The sequence below is a fragment of the Ailuropoda melanoleuca genome, chromosome 9 (genome assembly GCF_002007445.2).
Source record: "Ailuropoda melanoleuca isolate Jingjing chromosome 9, ASM200744v2, whole genome shotgun sequence".
NCBI lineage: Eukaryota > Metazoa > Chordata > Mammalia > Carnivora > Ursidae > Ailuropoda > Ailuropoda melanoleuca.
This window is the reverse complement of record NC_048226.1, coordinates 7,159,104-7,175,286: the sequence shown is the minus strand read 5'-3', so window position 1 is coordinate 7,175,286 and position 16,183 is coordinate 7,159,104. Positions and strand designations below refer to the sequence as shown.

The window sequence follows — 16,183 nt, the reverse complement described above, 5'->3', positions numbered from 1 at the left end:
TGAGGTTTACTGCCTGCTCCTCCAGATAATTTACTCTCCCGAACGTTTAGACGTTCTGTCATTTGACACGACTGGCCCATCTTTTCCCTGTCACTGCCTTTTCATCACCCACTGATTCCTTTAGGTTCATAAAACAAGCAAACCTTCACACTGGGCAGCCCGGGCGGGGGGCACCTGGGTCTGAGGAAAATGCCTTCCGGTGGGCTGTTTCCCTTCGAGCTCCCCCGTGACTCTCCCCTGCCTCCCCCTCCTGGCCAGAGCTCACCAAACAGCAGGACAGCTGATTGTTCAAACACCCCAAGGTTTCTGATTCAGCAGGTCCGGGGGGGCTGGAGAACCTAACGCACGCCCAGGTGATGGTGATGGTGATGCTGCTGGTCCAGGGACCCCTCTTTAAGAACCACTGGCCTACGCGGAGCTGATAAGGTGGGAAGGGGCTGCTACATCTCTTGGGGACAGAAAGGGTGTCTTTATGACTGGGAGGATACACAGAACTGCTCCCAGGACAGCCTCTGTGGGGAGGAGCCCAGAGTGGCTCACCCACCCTCCAGAGCATTCCAGGGCTCCCCACTCTCCCCAGACCCCAGGAGCTTCCCTTTGGAAACAAGCATTGCTTCAGAGGACCTCTCTAGCCCTCCACGCCAGCAAGGCCTCACCTGTGTGGCCCAGCAGTGCAAAGTATCTCTGTGTCTATAAGCTGCTCCTTCCACAGAGCCGCGGGGACTGCTGGGGACGATGCTGGAAATGCTGGACCAAATGGGACCGCCAGGGTCTTAAGCGCCAGCACATTCTGGACGCTCTCCTGAGCGATGGCACAGCCACCGCCCTCCCCTGGACCTCAGCGGCAAGAATTTGGCTTCCCGTATAGCTTTCACTCTCGGAGCTTCTAGCTCAATTTCCTGGCACTGAGATAAGTAAGGCCTCCTGGAGCTGCTACCCGGTACCTGTGGGCTGGGAAGTCACCTTCCCATAAGCAGATGTGGCACCGTGCTGGCTCCTGCTGCCCCCCTTTCTGCGTGTGTGCGCGTGTGCGTGTACGTGTGCGTGTGCATGTGATCGGTCTTCTCACTCCCCTTTATTTATCTCGCTAGAACCCCTGAGTCCTGGAGATTGAACGTCATCCAGCCTGCACCCAGCAGAAATCACCAAGGTCATCAACGACGCTCGGTTTCATTGACAGAAACCCATCAACTGCTGACCCCACCAAGAGACGCTACAACCACGTACACGGAACTCTCTGGGGGTTTTCTTCTCCTGCAACTTAGGAAGGTACTGGAAATGCTGTAGCCCAGACAGAGACAGAGTCACCTCCCAACGAGTCAACAAACGAAGTTCTTTCATTCCTGCAGTTACTCCCCCCGGCCCACTCGACATGAGTGCCATCGCAGGCTGAGGGCATCGGGTACTCCCCCACAAACGTACCACAGAACAAGAGAGAAAGCTCCGAGATGGAAGCCTACCCCCTCGCCAAGCCTTGCTACCAACCAGCAAGTAGGAGGGGTGACTGGAGAGACCCCGAGACCCCTGCAACGAAGGTCATGGAACCATCGATATGTGCCAAAGCCTGTGGCACGTGCTTTGTGGACAGGAAGTCCCGAGTCCTCAAGGAGCAGTGTCCTCATGCCCATTTCACAGATGAGGGAAATTAAGCTCAGACAAGCAAACTATCATGCCCTGAGTTTCACAACAGATAAAGGACAGGGTCAAGGTTCTCTGTCTTTCTCGTCCAGCTCTCAGGCCCTTCCTCTACCAGAACAGGGCACATTCGTGTGTGCATAACTGTGCATTTCTTGGGGGGGGGGTGGTCCTTGGTTTTTTCACTCTGACAGCTGCGGAAAAACGGAGGCTTTATCCGGCTGACACAAAACGCTGGCGGGAGCTGACTCTGTGCCAGGGTGAGTTGGGTTTACCCAACACAACAGTATCCAGTCGATGCTGCGACCTCTCTCAAGCTACAGCGCCCTCCCCGCACCCTTCCAGAAGGAGTCGGCACGCCGTCAGGCTGCACGGCCCTCACCTGGGAAGGGCTCCTTGAGGAAGTGGCCGTTGATGGTCTGGTTGGCCGTGCCCAGCGGGTTTTTGGCAATGAGGGTATAGTTGCCGTTGTTGTAGTGGGTGGGCTTGTTGAAGAGCAGGCAGCCCTCGGAGACCTCGCCCTCCTGGTAGTACTCCACGTGGGTGATCTTGGACTCCCGCAGCGGCTGCCCGTTGTGCAGCCAGTGCAGCGTGGGTGGTGGGTTGCCACGCACCACGAACTCGATGCAGTGCTCCAGCCGCAGCTCCGGCTCCTCCAGACTCACCACGCGCGGAGGGTCTGCGGGGGACGGGCCCGCTGACTCCCGGCACACGGAGCCTCCTGGGCCCCAGAGCAGCCCGCCAGACACGGGGATGCGGAGCCCAGTTCTTCCCCATCCAGCTCGGAAAAGACCGAGGGGCTCAGAGGCTCCCCCACCACCTTCCCAAAAGGGGGGAAGAGAGGGCTGTCTTCACCCACGCTTCCCGGGTCCACCACAACTGGAGGGCCCCTTCCCCTGACCTTCTAGGGGGTGAAGAGGAGACAGACGGGGGCCAACGTGGGGGTATCCTGAAGCGTAGATGAGTTGCAGGCATACCATCTTCTGAGGGACGGGGACACGCTGTCTGGGGTTACAGCCAAGGACTGACTTGCTTGGTCCTGGCCCCCTAGCACACCTGCCCCCGCCTCCCGCCTCCTGCATGACCTTCGGTACACAGCCCCCCTCCATGAGGGCAGCCACTCACAGTGCACGGTGAGGGCCACGCTGGCATTGCTCATGCCCACCACGTTCTCCGCAATGCACGTCAGGGTGAAGCCGTTGTCCTCGCTTGTCACATTGACCAGAGTCAGGTTGATGGCATGCACGTTGGTCCAGTTCAGATTTGTCTAAAGCCGCAATAAAACAACAATCAGTTTCTAGAAGGTGGCTCCTCACCACCTCCCAAACACCTTCAGGAGTCAAAAAGACAGCTGTGCAGAAAGAGAAGGAGGCCTTTCCTCCTGCCGCACACACTGACCGAGCACCAGGCTCTCCACAGTCAAGAGCTCAGGAAATCCTCACATTTACCCTATGGGGTGAACGGTAGCATTATACCCATTTTACAGATGAGAAAACTAAGGTACAGAGAAGTTTATTAGCATGCTGAAGCTCAGGCGGGCTAGAAAAGATTGCAGCTGCATGAGAACCAAGTATGCAGAAACTTTCCCTCTTCTTCCTTCTCCTCACATCTCTTGCTTCTACTCATGATTTAGCTCATTTAGACTAAGAAGTGAAGGCTCCCCAGCCTCCCGATGGGGCCAGAGCCCAGAGCGCCCACCTGGTGGGTGTTGATGGACTGCAGTCCAGTGACTATCCAGTCTACATCGGGCAGAGGTGATCCAGAGCCATTGCACGTGATGACAGCGTTGTCACCCTCTCGTACGGTCAGGTTCACGTGGCTCACACTGATCTCAGGAAGGTCTGGGAGGGAGGACAGGATGAGTGAAAAGATAAGCCAACAGTTAATACCAAAACTTTGTCCCTGGGGTCGATGGTGGCACTTCTCAACACAACCTGCTTGAGCTCTTGGAAGGCCCCCGAGTCCCAGAATCTTCACGGCACCTCCCTGCAGATGTCAGAGCTCAGAATTTAAGCCCAGCTGGGCTCTCCCACAAGGCAGGCAGCGGGTGGGGGTGGGGCAGGTGCTCGAAGAATATAGTTCCAGCCATAAGGTCAAATGGCATCTTCCACTTTGGGCTCTGGCTCTCAAACCGTCGTCTACTTCAGACTCCCATGAGGAGTTCGCTAGAAATTCCGATTTCCGAGACCCATTCTGAGACACCCTGGGATCCCATTAAGTCTGTTGGGCCCAGGAATCTGCTTTTCTAGAAAAGAAGCTCCTGATCCAGGAGGTCCAGAGCCCCCGCTTTGAGGCAGACTTGTTCGGATCTGGTTGACCAGAAACTCAGAGAGAAAGGCCTCCGGTCCATTGAGAAGGGGCCACTCAACCCCTGTCTTCATTCCAGGCTTACGGAGGGACAGGAATGAGCCAGGAGGTAAAGGGTAAGCCAGATCTGCACCCGATGCAGAGTCCAAGGCTGGAAGTGTGTGTATGGAGGTGGGGGGTGGGGAGCGGAAGGCCCTGGCTCTCCAGGCTCCTGCGCAGGGTCTGAGGGGGCTCTCCCCGGAGCCTGCTGGGGCCCGGCGGCTCACTCACCACACTGGCTGATGTTCATGCGGAACAGGGGCAGTTGGGAGCCATCGGCACTGATGCAGGAGAGATGCTGGCTGTTGAGCTTGGCCTCCCCCTGCTCCTGCCACAGCTGCATCCAGCGGATGTCGCAGCTGCAGTTGAAGAAGTTCTGCTCCAACCTCCTGTGGGCAAGGAGACAGGGGAAGGGACCTCCTGAACCAGAGACGGCCCCACTCCCTCCCAGGGCTGTGAGGAACACCCCCACCTGCGCGTCAGGGATTAGGGAGAGAAAGGGGGTTGAGCAAGGTCTCGAAAGAAATGAAAAAATACTTCCAAGTCCAGGAATTCATGTAGATTTTGCACTAATATACTCATTTGAAAAAAAAAGAAAAAGGAAAAAAGAAATTCACTCCACGTAACTCAGCTGCCAACGAGACCCTTTTAACTATGTCAGCTTGGGATGCTCCTCTTCCCAAAACCCTCCAGTGGCTTCCCATCTCATTGAACATCAAGGTCAAAGGCCTACAGGGTCTGCGCTGCTCTCTATCACCGCTCTGGCCTCATCTCCCACCTCACACCCCCTTCCGCTTCTCCAGCCACACTGACCTTGCTGTCTGTCAAGTTCACTAGCATGACCTGCCTCAGGGCCTTTGCACTTGTTGTCCCTTCTGCCTGCAGAGTTCTTACCTGTAACATATCTGCTATATTGGCTATCTCACTTCATTGAAGAATCCTATGGCGTTCTCTAACCACTGCTATAAGTAAGCTACCACCAACCCCTGCCTCAGCACTGCCCAGTCCCTGCCCTACTATCTTCTTCCCTGGAGTATTTGTCACTGCCCAGCATCACTTTTAACATTTATTTGCTTGTTTATTATCTGTCTCCCCAAATAAAAATTAAGTTCCATTAAGCTCGAGAAATTGCCTGTTTGGTTCTTTGCTCTATCACCCGTATCTACACCTGAGCCTGACACATAAATACCTGTTGAATGAATAAAAGGAGGGAACAGAGGGAGGGAAGGAGGAAGGAAAGAGTTACTCTCCCTGGGGAGTAGGTAGTTAGCGATTTCCAAGATCTGCTCAGAGCCCATCCTGGGACCAGCTTTATTCTTCACAAATTCAACAAAATCCCTACTAAGCACCTCTTCCGTGTCTGGCTATGAGCGAGTGCTGTTGATACAGAGCTGAATGAGTCTCTGTTCTCCAGGAGCACTCAGTTTGGTGAAGAAGAGCATCCGATGGAGAAAGCGTCAAGTTCAAGGCCTTCCTTCTCCACTGACTTTCCCTGTGACTGAGAGCAAGTCCCTGCCCCTCTAAATGGGGTTATCCCATTAGGAGGACAATGGCACTCACTGACGTAAGACTCTTCAAGTAAAGGGCACCCAGTAAATCTAAATGTCTGGATCAGTAGAAGGAACGGGATTCTCTCGCTGGACCAGTAAGGAGACAAATCTGTTGGTGCCCAGCAGGAGGGGCACGAAGACCCGGGATATTCGGGACAAGGGGTGGAATTCCAAAGCGGTTCAGCATGCAGCAGGACTGATCAGCTTACAGGAAAAAGTGAGGCCCTGGAGGAGGAATCAGCGTGTCTAACCCAGCCAGTGGGACACCACAGGGAGAAGCTGCCAACACCTTTGCATGATATCCCCTTGTCTAAAAGTACGCTGACTTTTCCCTGCACTCTTTCAGAAAAAGAGAAGGGACCTAGCCTTCACAGAGCATCCGCTTCCACAGCCACCCTAGGAGACAGGGTCCAGAGGAGGGACCCCCCTCTCGCGTTTGGAGGGGTTAAGTCTCGTGCTCGAAGTCCCTGGGCTGGGGTGTGACAAAGCAGGGCTGCAAGCCTCAGCCTGCTGGACTCCACACCCCACACACTCTCCACCCCGTCTACCCCATGCAAGGCACTGCTGGGTGTGAAGGGAGACGCGGAGAAGTCAGAACGACCCCCGACTCTGCGGCTCCTGGGCAGAGACCAGGGTAAGAGTTCACGGCGATGCTGGAGGCTGAGATGGGAAAACAGGAAAGAAAAGCTGCGCCAGGGCACAGAGTTCATGTCAAGAAGCACTGGGAAATACAGCTGGAAGGGAGAGTGGAAGCCAGATGGTGCGGGACCTTCACGGCCACATCAAACATCAACAAGCTTGGAATTCATCCAGGGGGCAGTGGGAGCCAGTGAGGCCCCTACAGCTTGAAATGATGGGAGCGAAGCGGGTCTGTGAGAAGAGCAATCCAGCAGCACTGCGCATGAAGCATGTGCATTTCTCAGAGCGCCCAGGCAACGGGATGAATGGGGGATGAAATCCTTGATTCGCACACCTTGATGAGACCCAGTGCCTGACACGGGGCTACTTGCACCCAGACGGGGCGTCTTCCCTCACTCACGCACGGGCACATGTAGGGCGGCAGGCTCAACGTCACGGTTCTTGGGTTTTTTGGTCTCAGAACTCCTTTTTACACTTAAAAATTACTGGGGGCCTCAAAGAGCGTTTGTGTATGTAGATCATACCTACCCCTCTACCATTTTGGAATTCAAATAGAACATTTTAAAACATTAGTACGAACTCCCATCCGTCACCAGAGCGACGATGTAATCACAGGTCAAGTGGCCTCTGGAAAACTCCACTGCACATCTTCTGGGGAATGGAAGTGAAAAGGGCAAGTAATGTCTAGTATTCTACCTCGTGGTCTCCCTGAAAGGGTCTTGGGGACCCCACGGCACCTTGGACCCCCACTTGAGAACTGCTGCACTCATAAGGGCCTAGAGTAGACTGGTAAAAGCAGGGGAGAGGGAAGGGAAGATGGAACAGACATGGTAAAGAAGACAAGGTGGTATTTGCTGCTTTGCTGGAGGCAGAAGGGAAGAGTGGAGGATGACACCAAGGTGTTAAGCTCCAGGAGACAGGAAATCAATGAAGGAGAGATGTGTCTTTAGCTGAACACAGAAGCGAAGGAACCAATGGAAAGGAAGAGGTTCCGTGCATGAGGACCTGGGATGAGGTCCTGGAGGAGGAAGGTGAAGCATGAGGCCCGGAAGTCTCAGAGGCATCTGCCCCAGAGGAAAGGCAAGATGGCGCCGTGGCTGAGACAATGGATAGAGAGGAAAGAAAACAAGCAAGCAGGAGAAAGTGAGAGCTAAGAAATAAAAATGGAATGACATTTGCGTCGCACCTACCACGTACCCAACACCATGCAGAATGCCCTCCTCGCACCACCCCCATTGAACCCTCCTGTCAGGGAGGAAGCGGGTGATGGCTTCGTCGGGAAAAGCAGAAGGTCAAACTAGGCTGCCCAGCATGTGGAGGACAGGAAGGCCTAAGGACGTGGATCTGTGTTTGCATTCACACCGCGGGGGCGGTGAGGGGAGGCTGGGCAGCTCTGCTGGAAAGATACTGAGGGTCCAGATGCTTGCATATACGCAAACTGACCCAGGTCAGCCTGAGTTTCCCCAGATGCTCGCGTGACAAGATGTGGTCATTCATTATGAAGTAGTTGTGAAAATACAAATCACCCACCTGGGTGGAGAAGATTAGCAAGTGAGGGGCTGGCTGGGCTGGGCTGCTTTGAGACCATGTGCTTTATTGAATCCTGCCTTACCCAAGCCCCACACTGCTGTGCCCCCCGACTTCTCGGTGGCCCCCCGCAGGGGTGACAGTGCCAAAGCGTGCTGAGGCTGGTGGGAGAATCAGGTGGGATGACACGGCTAGACACGAGCACGTTAACAGCTTCTTGTTTCCTTCCCTCCTTTTCCTCTAGGGCCTGGTCCCCTAGAAGGGATGCCCCACGAGACCCGGCCTTTCCTCCACGCCACAGTCTCCTAGAAACCGCACAGAAACCTCCAGCTTTCCCCCTCTCCCTTGGGACTTTCCTCCTAGACGGCAAGATGCGCACAAACACAATAGAAATTATGTTGAGTCTGAAAACAGGGGTGCCCTGGGCATCCCACCGAGCTGACCTACCACAGCCTTCACATCCCGACGACAGAGGGTTCAGGAAGGTGGACCAGAAGCAGAGAAGGGCAGCCCTCAGTCTACATGATGCCGTTCGTTCTTCCAGCAAGTCCGGTGTCTCGAAGAGGGGCTTTGGGCCAGGGCTCCAGGCGCTGTCTCAAGGAGCCTGAAGTAAGGCTTCCCGGCCCCATCAATAATGCAGGCGGCCCCAAGAATAATACAGCAGCAGCTGCTTTGGGGCAGAGCTCAACCCACACCCAGCCCTCGCCCCAACATAGCCTGGGGCCTAATTGCAGGGCCCTAGGGGCGTCCCGCATATTAACTCAGCCCTGTCCAGGCAGGCACAGACAAGGCGCGCTGCACGGCCTAGGCCATGGCAATGTATGTAGAAAACACTGGCTCTCCTCCGGTCCTCACTCTGGCTTTCTTCTCCCTCCACAGCACTGGTGCTTCCAGCGGCAATCCTGGGGCCGGTCGCAGAAAATGGGGAAGGGGTGGAGATCTACAGTCAACCAGGGAAGCCTGTCCAGACACCCAAGTGATGATGGCGCTGGCCTCCCAGAGATAACAACACAATGGCAGAAGTCGTACACAAACAAAGGTTTGAGTGGAGCTAGCGGTCACCTTGGGCAAAGCTAGTGCACTGAACTGTGTCTCCCCCAAAAGATCTGGGCAAGTCCTCACCCCCAAGACCCGTGAATGTGACCTTATTGGAGTACAGTCTACGTGGATGGGATCAAGTGAAGGATCACGGAATGATGATGGGACAAGATCATTCTGGATTCAGGGCGGGCCCTAGATTCAATGACAGGTATCCTTATAAGAGAGAGGAGGGGAGAGGCCAAAGACACAGAGACGGGGAGCACAGCCTCCAAGATGGAGGCAGAGATAGGAGGGGCACTGACACAAGCCAAGGACACCAGGGGCCACCAGAAGCCAGAAAAGATAAGCAAAGATTCCTCCCCAGAGCCTCCTGAAGGGAGAGTGGCCCTGTGACACCTTAGTTTTGGCCTTCTGACCTCCAGAAGAGGAAAGAGTCACTTTCCACAGTTCGAAGCCTCCCAGTTTGTCATGATTTGTCAAAGCAATCCTAGGAAACTAATATGGCCAGTAACTTCTTCCCCAAGATTCTGCTTTAACTTCTGTAAAATGGGGCTAATTGCGCTCGACCCTCTTCCTGCACAAAGTTATTATGAGGATTAGTGATAATACACGATAACATGCTTTGTGAATTGAAAGGGGCTATAAAGAGACCAGAAATTATTATTACAGTAACACTATTATTAACATGATCGTTCAGGGACTTCTCTGAGAGCCCTGGAAAGCGGTCATGGCCAAGACTGGGAGAAAAGAAAGTGCCAGGATCAGCCCAAACCCATCCCAGATACCGAGTTAATATTTTACCAAGTCGATTAAATCTGCAAATTATACCAGAGATAATTATCACTTTGCTTTAAGAAAATGAAATATTCCAATCTGTTTTAATCATGTCTGCTCTGTGTGTGCAGGGTATTAAGAGAAGCCTGTTCAAGATACACTAATGGTCCTTAGGGTATTTCTGGAAGGTTTCTGTGCTGTGGGTTTATATCCTCTGGTGCCTCTTGCCTTTGCCTAAATTGCATCATGGGATTCAGAATCCAAGCTTCTTTTCTTTCTAATTTATTCTTTATCTCTAAGACAATCTCTTTGATTCCCACTCTGATTTCTGGACAGACAGTTCCAGTCTTCTCCGTAAGGAAAAAAAAAAAAAACACCATCTTGATATAACCAGAAACTTCTGAGAGCAAACATGCAATGCCAATTCAAATTTCTGCAAACCCGTGCCACTGAAACAGTGCTACGTACTCCAAGGAGAGTCCTGAAAGATGCTTCCAGTTCTCTCAGTAAGAGAAGCACAGCCTGGACTGGTGATGGGCAATGGGCCAGGTGTTCAGCCAAGACCATATCCTTCATCTGACAAAAGTAAGTGAGAAACGAGGAAGGGAAGCCTCCGGCTCGTGACCAGGGCTCTGAGATCGTAACTTGTCTGGGCCCCCTCGCCCAGTGATTCCACTCAGGAACCCACCATCTCGAGACTGGTTTCCAGAAGGAGACAGCAAGTATGGAGGATGGGGGAAGTTTGCTGAGTTGTTTAAGGAAAGAGCACTGATCTTTGGAAACAGCAGACCTGGATGGCAGTAATGCTAATTATCATACTACTGATTCCCATTACCATTGATAAGCTCTGTGATCTTGGGCAGTTGTTTCACTTGGCCAAGCCTCAATCCCTCATTTGTAAAACTGGTTACAATGATACCTCCCGTGGAGGGTTGCTCCAAAGATGAGACAGGACTTTGTTCATAATAGGTGCTCAATATATGGCTCTTTTGTCTCCTTCTCTACTATTGGAAAGGTCATAGAGACTCAGGCCTTTGGATGGAGAACCCCAACAGCATCCGTTCTTGTATCAAGGATCCTCCAGTGGGGGAGGGTCTGGTTGGGGCAGGCAGAGATCCTCAATGACAGGATGAAATGTGCCCAGAAATCACTGACTGCCTCGGTTTGCCCCTTCTGTTCCTGCAGAAGGTGGCTCAAAGCCTCACACTCTGGCTTTGTGATCTTCCGGCCACCACGGCCCAGAAAGTCATCTCCCCCTGGCCTCTCTCCTCCAGGGCCAAAATTCTTTCTTCCTGGAAATACCCAACCCACCCCGACACCCCAGCCCACAGGCTCCATTGGGCAGACCCTGGCAGTCTACAAGGCTCGTGGCAGATGGTGCCGTGTGGACTAATCAGGAAGTCGGACGAGAAAATACTACCCCCCTCTTCCATTTGCCAGGAACTGGGATTCTTTGGATTTTAATCATAGCCACAGTGAAGAGCCAACATGAGGCCCCGCCAGCCAAAGGATAAATTTTCCACTCTCAACATTCAACTCTTCCTCAAAAAATTGACCCCTACCAGGGCAAGCGCTCCTTAGAGGGGGGCTTCTTTATTTTCCCATGTAATTTTTTTCTTATCTAACAATATGACAGAAATAAAATACTCGGGGACATGGCAGCCCTCACACACTGACTCACACTGGAGGGAACGTCTTCATTCCGCCATAAGTCACATCTAGCTCACCGGTGTATTGATCCTGGGCAAAGATGAATGCAGAATCCCATGATCCTCTGGGAGAAATCTGACATTTTCTTTAAATATATATCCACCGAACAACTGTTTCTGAAACTCCACGAAACAGGTCACCAGGGCAGCACACCATTGATTCCACATCCAATGATTTTTTAGAAGGAACACTGAACGTTTTCTCAATAATTCAGCCAACTGCAGTCCCCAGATGTCCCCCAGAGAGACGCTGTCCCTCGATTCCTACAGATGAAGGGGGAGGCATTCCAGGAGAAGCAGACAGGAGACACCCAAGAAAGAGAGCCCCCAGTTAGTTCCTTTACGGCAGAGCCCCTGATCAGATCTGGGGCAACGTAAGAAAGAACTGCAAAAATGCACTTTTTGAGAATGATTGCAGAACCGATCCTTGAATTGGAAACAGATTTTAAGAGGCTGAGAGACAGCTAAGCAGAGTGGTCAAGACCTTGAATCCATATGCTACCACTTGGCTAATGGGTAACCCGACACAAGATACTTAACCTTGCTAAGTACCTCAGTGTCCCCAAATGTGAAGTGATAGTAATAATTCCTAACCAATAAATTATTACAAGAATTAAATTAAAGAACGTACATAATTTGAGAGATTGCTTGGCACAGTGCCTCGCATGGAGTCAGATCTCAGAAATCGTTGTTAGTAGTGATCTTAGCAGTCCTGTTCATTTAGTGCTAAGGTCTTTTTCCACCTACAAAGATGGGAATGAATGCAATGCATCAAGTCTAATGGTCTGACGTTTAGCTGTCTGTGACATCTGTGACATTGTCTAGGTTTTCAGCGTTGTATACACAAATAAGTATATATTTACCTTTTTCCAAGGTCCGGTAGTTTTTTTTTTTTAAGATTTTATTTATTTATTTGACAGAGAGACAGACAGCCAGCAAGAGAGGGAACACAAGCAGGGGGAGTGGGAGAAGAAGCAGGCTCCCAGTAGAGCAGGGAGCCCGATGCAGGGCTCAATCCCAGGACCCTGGGATCACGCCCTGAGCCAAAGGCAGACGCTTAATGACTGAGCCACTCAGGCGCCCCAAGCTCAGACAGTTTTTAATCGGTGTATCTCGGGATCTCTTTAGCCCTATGCAGCTAAAGAACTGTGTATACCTACTGTGGCCATACCAGAGGAGGGTAAAATCCTAAGAAAGGAAGGCAACCCACAGTAGTACTGTCCTAAACTCTCCAACACTGTTGAGATCACCTCCGTACTTCCCGGCCCTAGAATGGCTTTTCAAAGAATCAGGGGCTCGCAGGTCCGTGAGGATAAGTAGGGTACACAAGGCCATCATGGGGTAATGGGCTATTAGGTCACTGGATGTAAATATTCCCCTCCCTGACCAGCTGGGTTGGAAAAGCGAAGATCTTGACTCATGCGTGAACTCAGGTCTTCCCAGGTGGAGGGAAGGCAAGTTGAAAAGCTAACAGCATTGGCAGAGATCCAAGGCTACTGCCTCTTGGTAAAGATAGTAAAGCAATCTGCATCCAGTGAATTTGGATCTGAGTCACTAAGTAAAAGGGAACACATGAGCAGTGTCTCTGGAACCCTGACTCCCTAATTTCAACCATGCCTCAATTCCTTTCCAATTTATTCCTTGATTTGTTCCCTCAACATAACATGCTGTCCTTCATGCACAGAGATGACCCTGATGACTCACACATCAACACGACTTATTTTTTCCAGCAGTGGTCAGGAATTTTCACCCGTCCATCCAACAATGGTTTGCACGCAATGGCTGGAGGGTAGGGGTGCATCAATCAGCCTTGGAAGGCAGTAAGACCAAGCAGTCCACAGGCAGATTGAATAAATACATAGACTTGCCTCCCACCCCCCACCATCGAGACGCCCATACACAAGCCAAATAGGCTGACAAAAGATTATGAGTGATGGAAAGGGCATGCAATCTGAAGTCAGAGGCCTGGGTTCAAGTTCTAGGTCAGCCAGTCCCTAACAATGCAACCTTGGCTGTGTCTCATGTGCCTTTGGGGGCTCAGAACCCTCACCTTAAAATGAAGAAATACATTTTATATTGGAGATATAATAACACCTATCTCCCATAATGCTCATGATGATAAATCTAAAGTCACGTAAATGAAAGCACACCTGATAATCTACAAAATCATATATTACAAATGTTATTTATTATAAATTGATAAATACTTATGGTATTATAAATATAAATGCTGTTACTACTAATTACCTACAGATCACAGAACTAGGTCCTGCTCAGAGGTAAGATTCCTGTCTTCTTCAGAAATGTGCCAGAAAGAGCATCAGAAATCAAGCAACAAAGAGTGTGTCTTGCTCTCACTGAACATGGTATACTCCGTGTCACCCAACCCAGGGAGCCCCTTCAAGTGCATGCCCAACCTCAGGTGGCTCCACTGCCCCACATTTCTCTCCACCCAACCTCGACCACCACTCTACTAGTTGGATGGTCTTCAAGACCAAACTTACAATTCCCGAAGACTCAGCGTCTGGAAGAGCTGCCATGAAAGTGTGGTGAGCCGGTTACTCGACAGGTTTCTGCAAGAGGGACAAATAAAGGGGAAATTAAGGGAGAGATCTGGCATAAGTAATGCTCTTGGTAGGAAGCTTGGTTGTTTCATGGGAGCCTGGCTTTGTGGTTCTTCTCCCTTGCTCCATTCTGCTAACAAAGTATCTCCCAGTAGTCAAGGTTTGGAGAGGATTTCGAGGAAAGGAAAGGGAGAGATTTTACAAATGTAAAAAAAAAAAATTGTTGGTCATTTTCCCACATCCTCTCACCATAGTAAAGGTTCAGGCCACCCTCCCACAGGAGGACAGAACTCTCAGGATACACAAGCTGACAAGCATTCTTCTTCATTTTTATTATTGAGATGTCACCGACATTAAAAAAAACTATGTGTATTTAATGTATACATATTGATGAATTTTAAGGTAAGTGTATACCCATGAAACTGTCACCATAAACAAGGCCATAAACTTAACCATCAACTTTAAAAATCTCCTCCCTCTCTCTTTTTTTTTGCAATAAGCATTAATATAAGATATAACCTCTTAACACATTTCTAGGTGTACAATCCAGTATCGTTCAAGACTCACTATGCTGTACTGCACATCTCCAGGATTTACGCATCTTGCATAAGTGAAACTACATCCCCTTTTACCAACAAGCATTCTTACCATTCACAACAGTGGGGAAAAACCCTGCAGGTCACCTACAATTTCTTCTACCCAGTCCCTCCCCCGGCAAAGAGGCCCATCAATGATCAAGACATCAGACTTTTGTGCACACTTCTGTTCTCCTCCTAATGGCTATTTAATTGTTCTCATTAGGATGTACAGGGGAAAGGAGTAGCCATTAGTCTTCCAAATAATAGAAGAAACACGCCCACGGTGATCACGTTGCCAGGCTCAGCAAACAACTTTTGATGTGATAATAGCCCTTCAAGGCAGCAGTTAGACACGCTGGAGTCAACGTGACACGGCAGGAATACTATTCCTGCACTGATGAGATCGGATGGCGGTACGGACGCCACGCAGGTCAACATCTAGGCACACACGTGTACACACAAGCATGTGTGCATCTGTGTCGATCAAACACGCAGGTGATAAAGGCTAGTGCAGACTCTTGTTTATACCCACACACGTACATGCAGGCACGCACCTCTACTTAGATGATTCCTACAGCAGATATTTGGGGAGGAACCAAATACAGGCTACTTGGCGGAATTAAGGATGGATGAATGAGACGGTCCCTCTGAAACTTATATTCAAGTTACAAATGGATAAGCAGGAGAGCTGCAGTTTGCCATGAAGAGAAGGAAGGGTACAAACAAAGTGATGCCATCACCAATATAGGAGAGGCAGACAGCTCCTGTACGCAGGTGCTTAGAGAGGCGCCCTCCAAGATGGTAGCCTCGAGCTGAGGCCAGAGCAAGAATGAGCCAGTGCCAGGGTTGGGGTGTTCCGGGCAGTGGATGCGAGAAGAGCAAAGGCAGAGAGAGGGCCAGTGGGGAAGGAGGCAGGGGAGTGTGGTCGGGAACAAGGAGGAGAGGGGACAGCCACAACCACCTTGCTGGTCACGGTGAGGAGCTTGAATTTTTTTTAAGGAGCAATGAGAAGGCACTGGATGGCTTCAAGTAGGGAAGGGACATAATCTAATTACCATTTCTTAAAGGAAGAGACCAAGATTGGAAACTGGCAGAAAAATTAGGAGGTTGCTGCAGTACTGAGGAAGGGGATTAGAGATAATGAAGCAGGTGGATTCAAGGGGGAAGGAGGACAGCGCCGCCAGAACCTCCCATTGGATTGTGTCTGGGAGAGGAGGGAGGAAGACGCCAGCAACAGGCAAGCAGCCAGATCATTTAATGAGACCAGGAAGGCTGTAAAAGGGTGATATCTGGGGGTGGGGTTCAGATCATGAGCCTCCCCTTGCAAATGCTAAGTTCGAGATGCCTGTTAGATACCCAGAGAGAGAAATCAACTAGCCTGGTGGATACTTGGGTCTGGAGGTCACGGGGCATGTCCAGGCTGGGGGTTCACAGACGGCACACACAGTGTTCACGGGGACAGATGGCACACAAGGACAACCTAAGGGACAGGGCTTCCCCTTCGCATCTGAGGCCGCTGCACCCTTGGTGACAGCCGCTGACTGGGTTAGGAAGGCAGCCCCTTTCTGCGGGTGCAGGGGACTGGTGGACAAAGGAAAGGGACCTCAGGCAGGGGTCCCCAAGCTTCCCGTTCCACTCCCCCTGCACCCAGCAGTCTCCTTACAGAGTCCTCCAGCCTGCACAGTGCTAAGGTAGGCCCCCCGTACCCTGCTTCCCCCAGAAGGAAGAGCTCTAACACACGTGAATCACCAAAGTTCATAAACCTTAACCTGTCTGCACTCTCAGCTCCCCAAAACCCCCACCCCCAGTCTGTCTTGGGC

General features: G+C 51.3%; 1 protein-coding gene across 4 annotated transcripts in view; it reads right to left on the bottom strand.

The window, feature by feature from the left end:
* NTRK3 (neurotrophic receptor tyrosine kinase 3) overlaps positions 1 to 16,183 on the bottom strand; it is a 388,753-nt gene that overhangs the window by 258,131 nt on the left and 114,439 nt on the right. For all 4 annotated transcript variants that reach the window (XM_019799995.2, XM_002919550.4, XM_011225398.3 and 1 more), the window contains 5 exons: positions 13,726 to 13,794; positions 4,213 to 4,370; positions 3,334 to 3,476; positions 2,761 to 2,902; positions 2,018 to 2,314 (listed from right to left, as the gene is read on the bottom strand). In XM_019799995.2, coding sequence (XP_019655554.1) covers positions 2,018 to 2,314; positions 2,761 to 2,902; positions 3,334 to 3,476; positions 4,213 to 4,370; positions 13,726 to 13,794 — 809 coding nt within the window. The remainder of the gene's footprint in view (positions 1 to 2,017; positions 2,315 to 2,760; positions 2,903 to 3,333; positions 3,477 to 4,212; positions 4,371 to 13,725; positions 13,795 to 16,183) is intronic.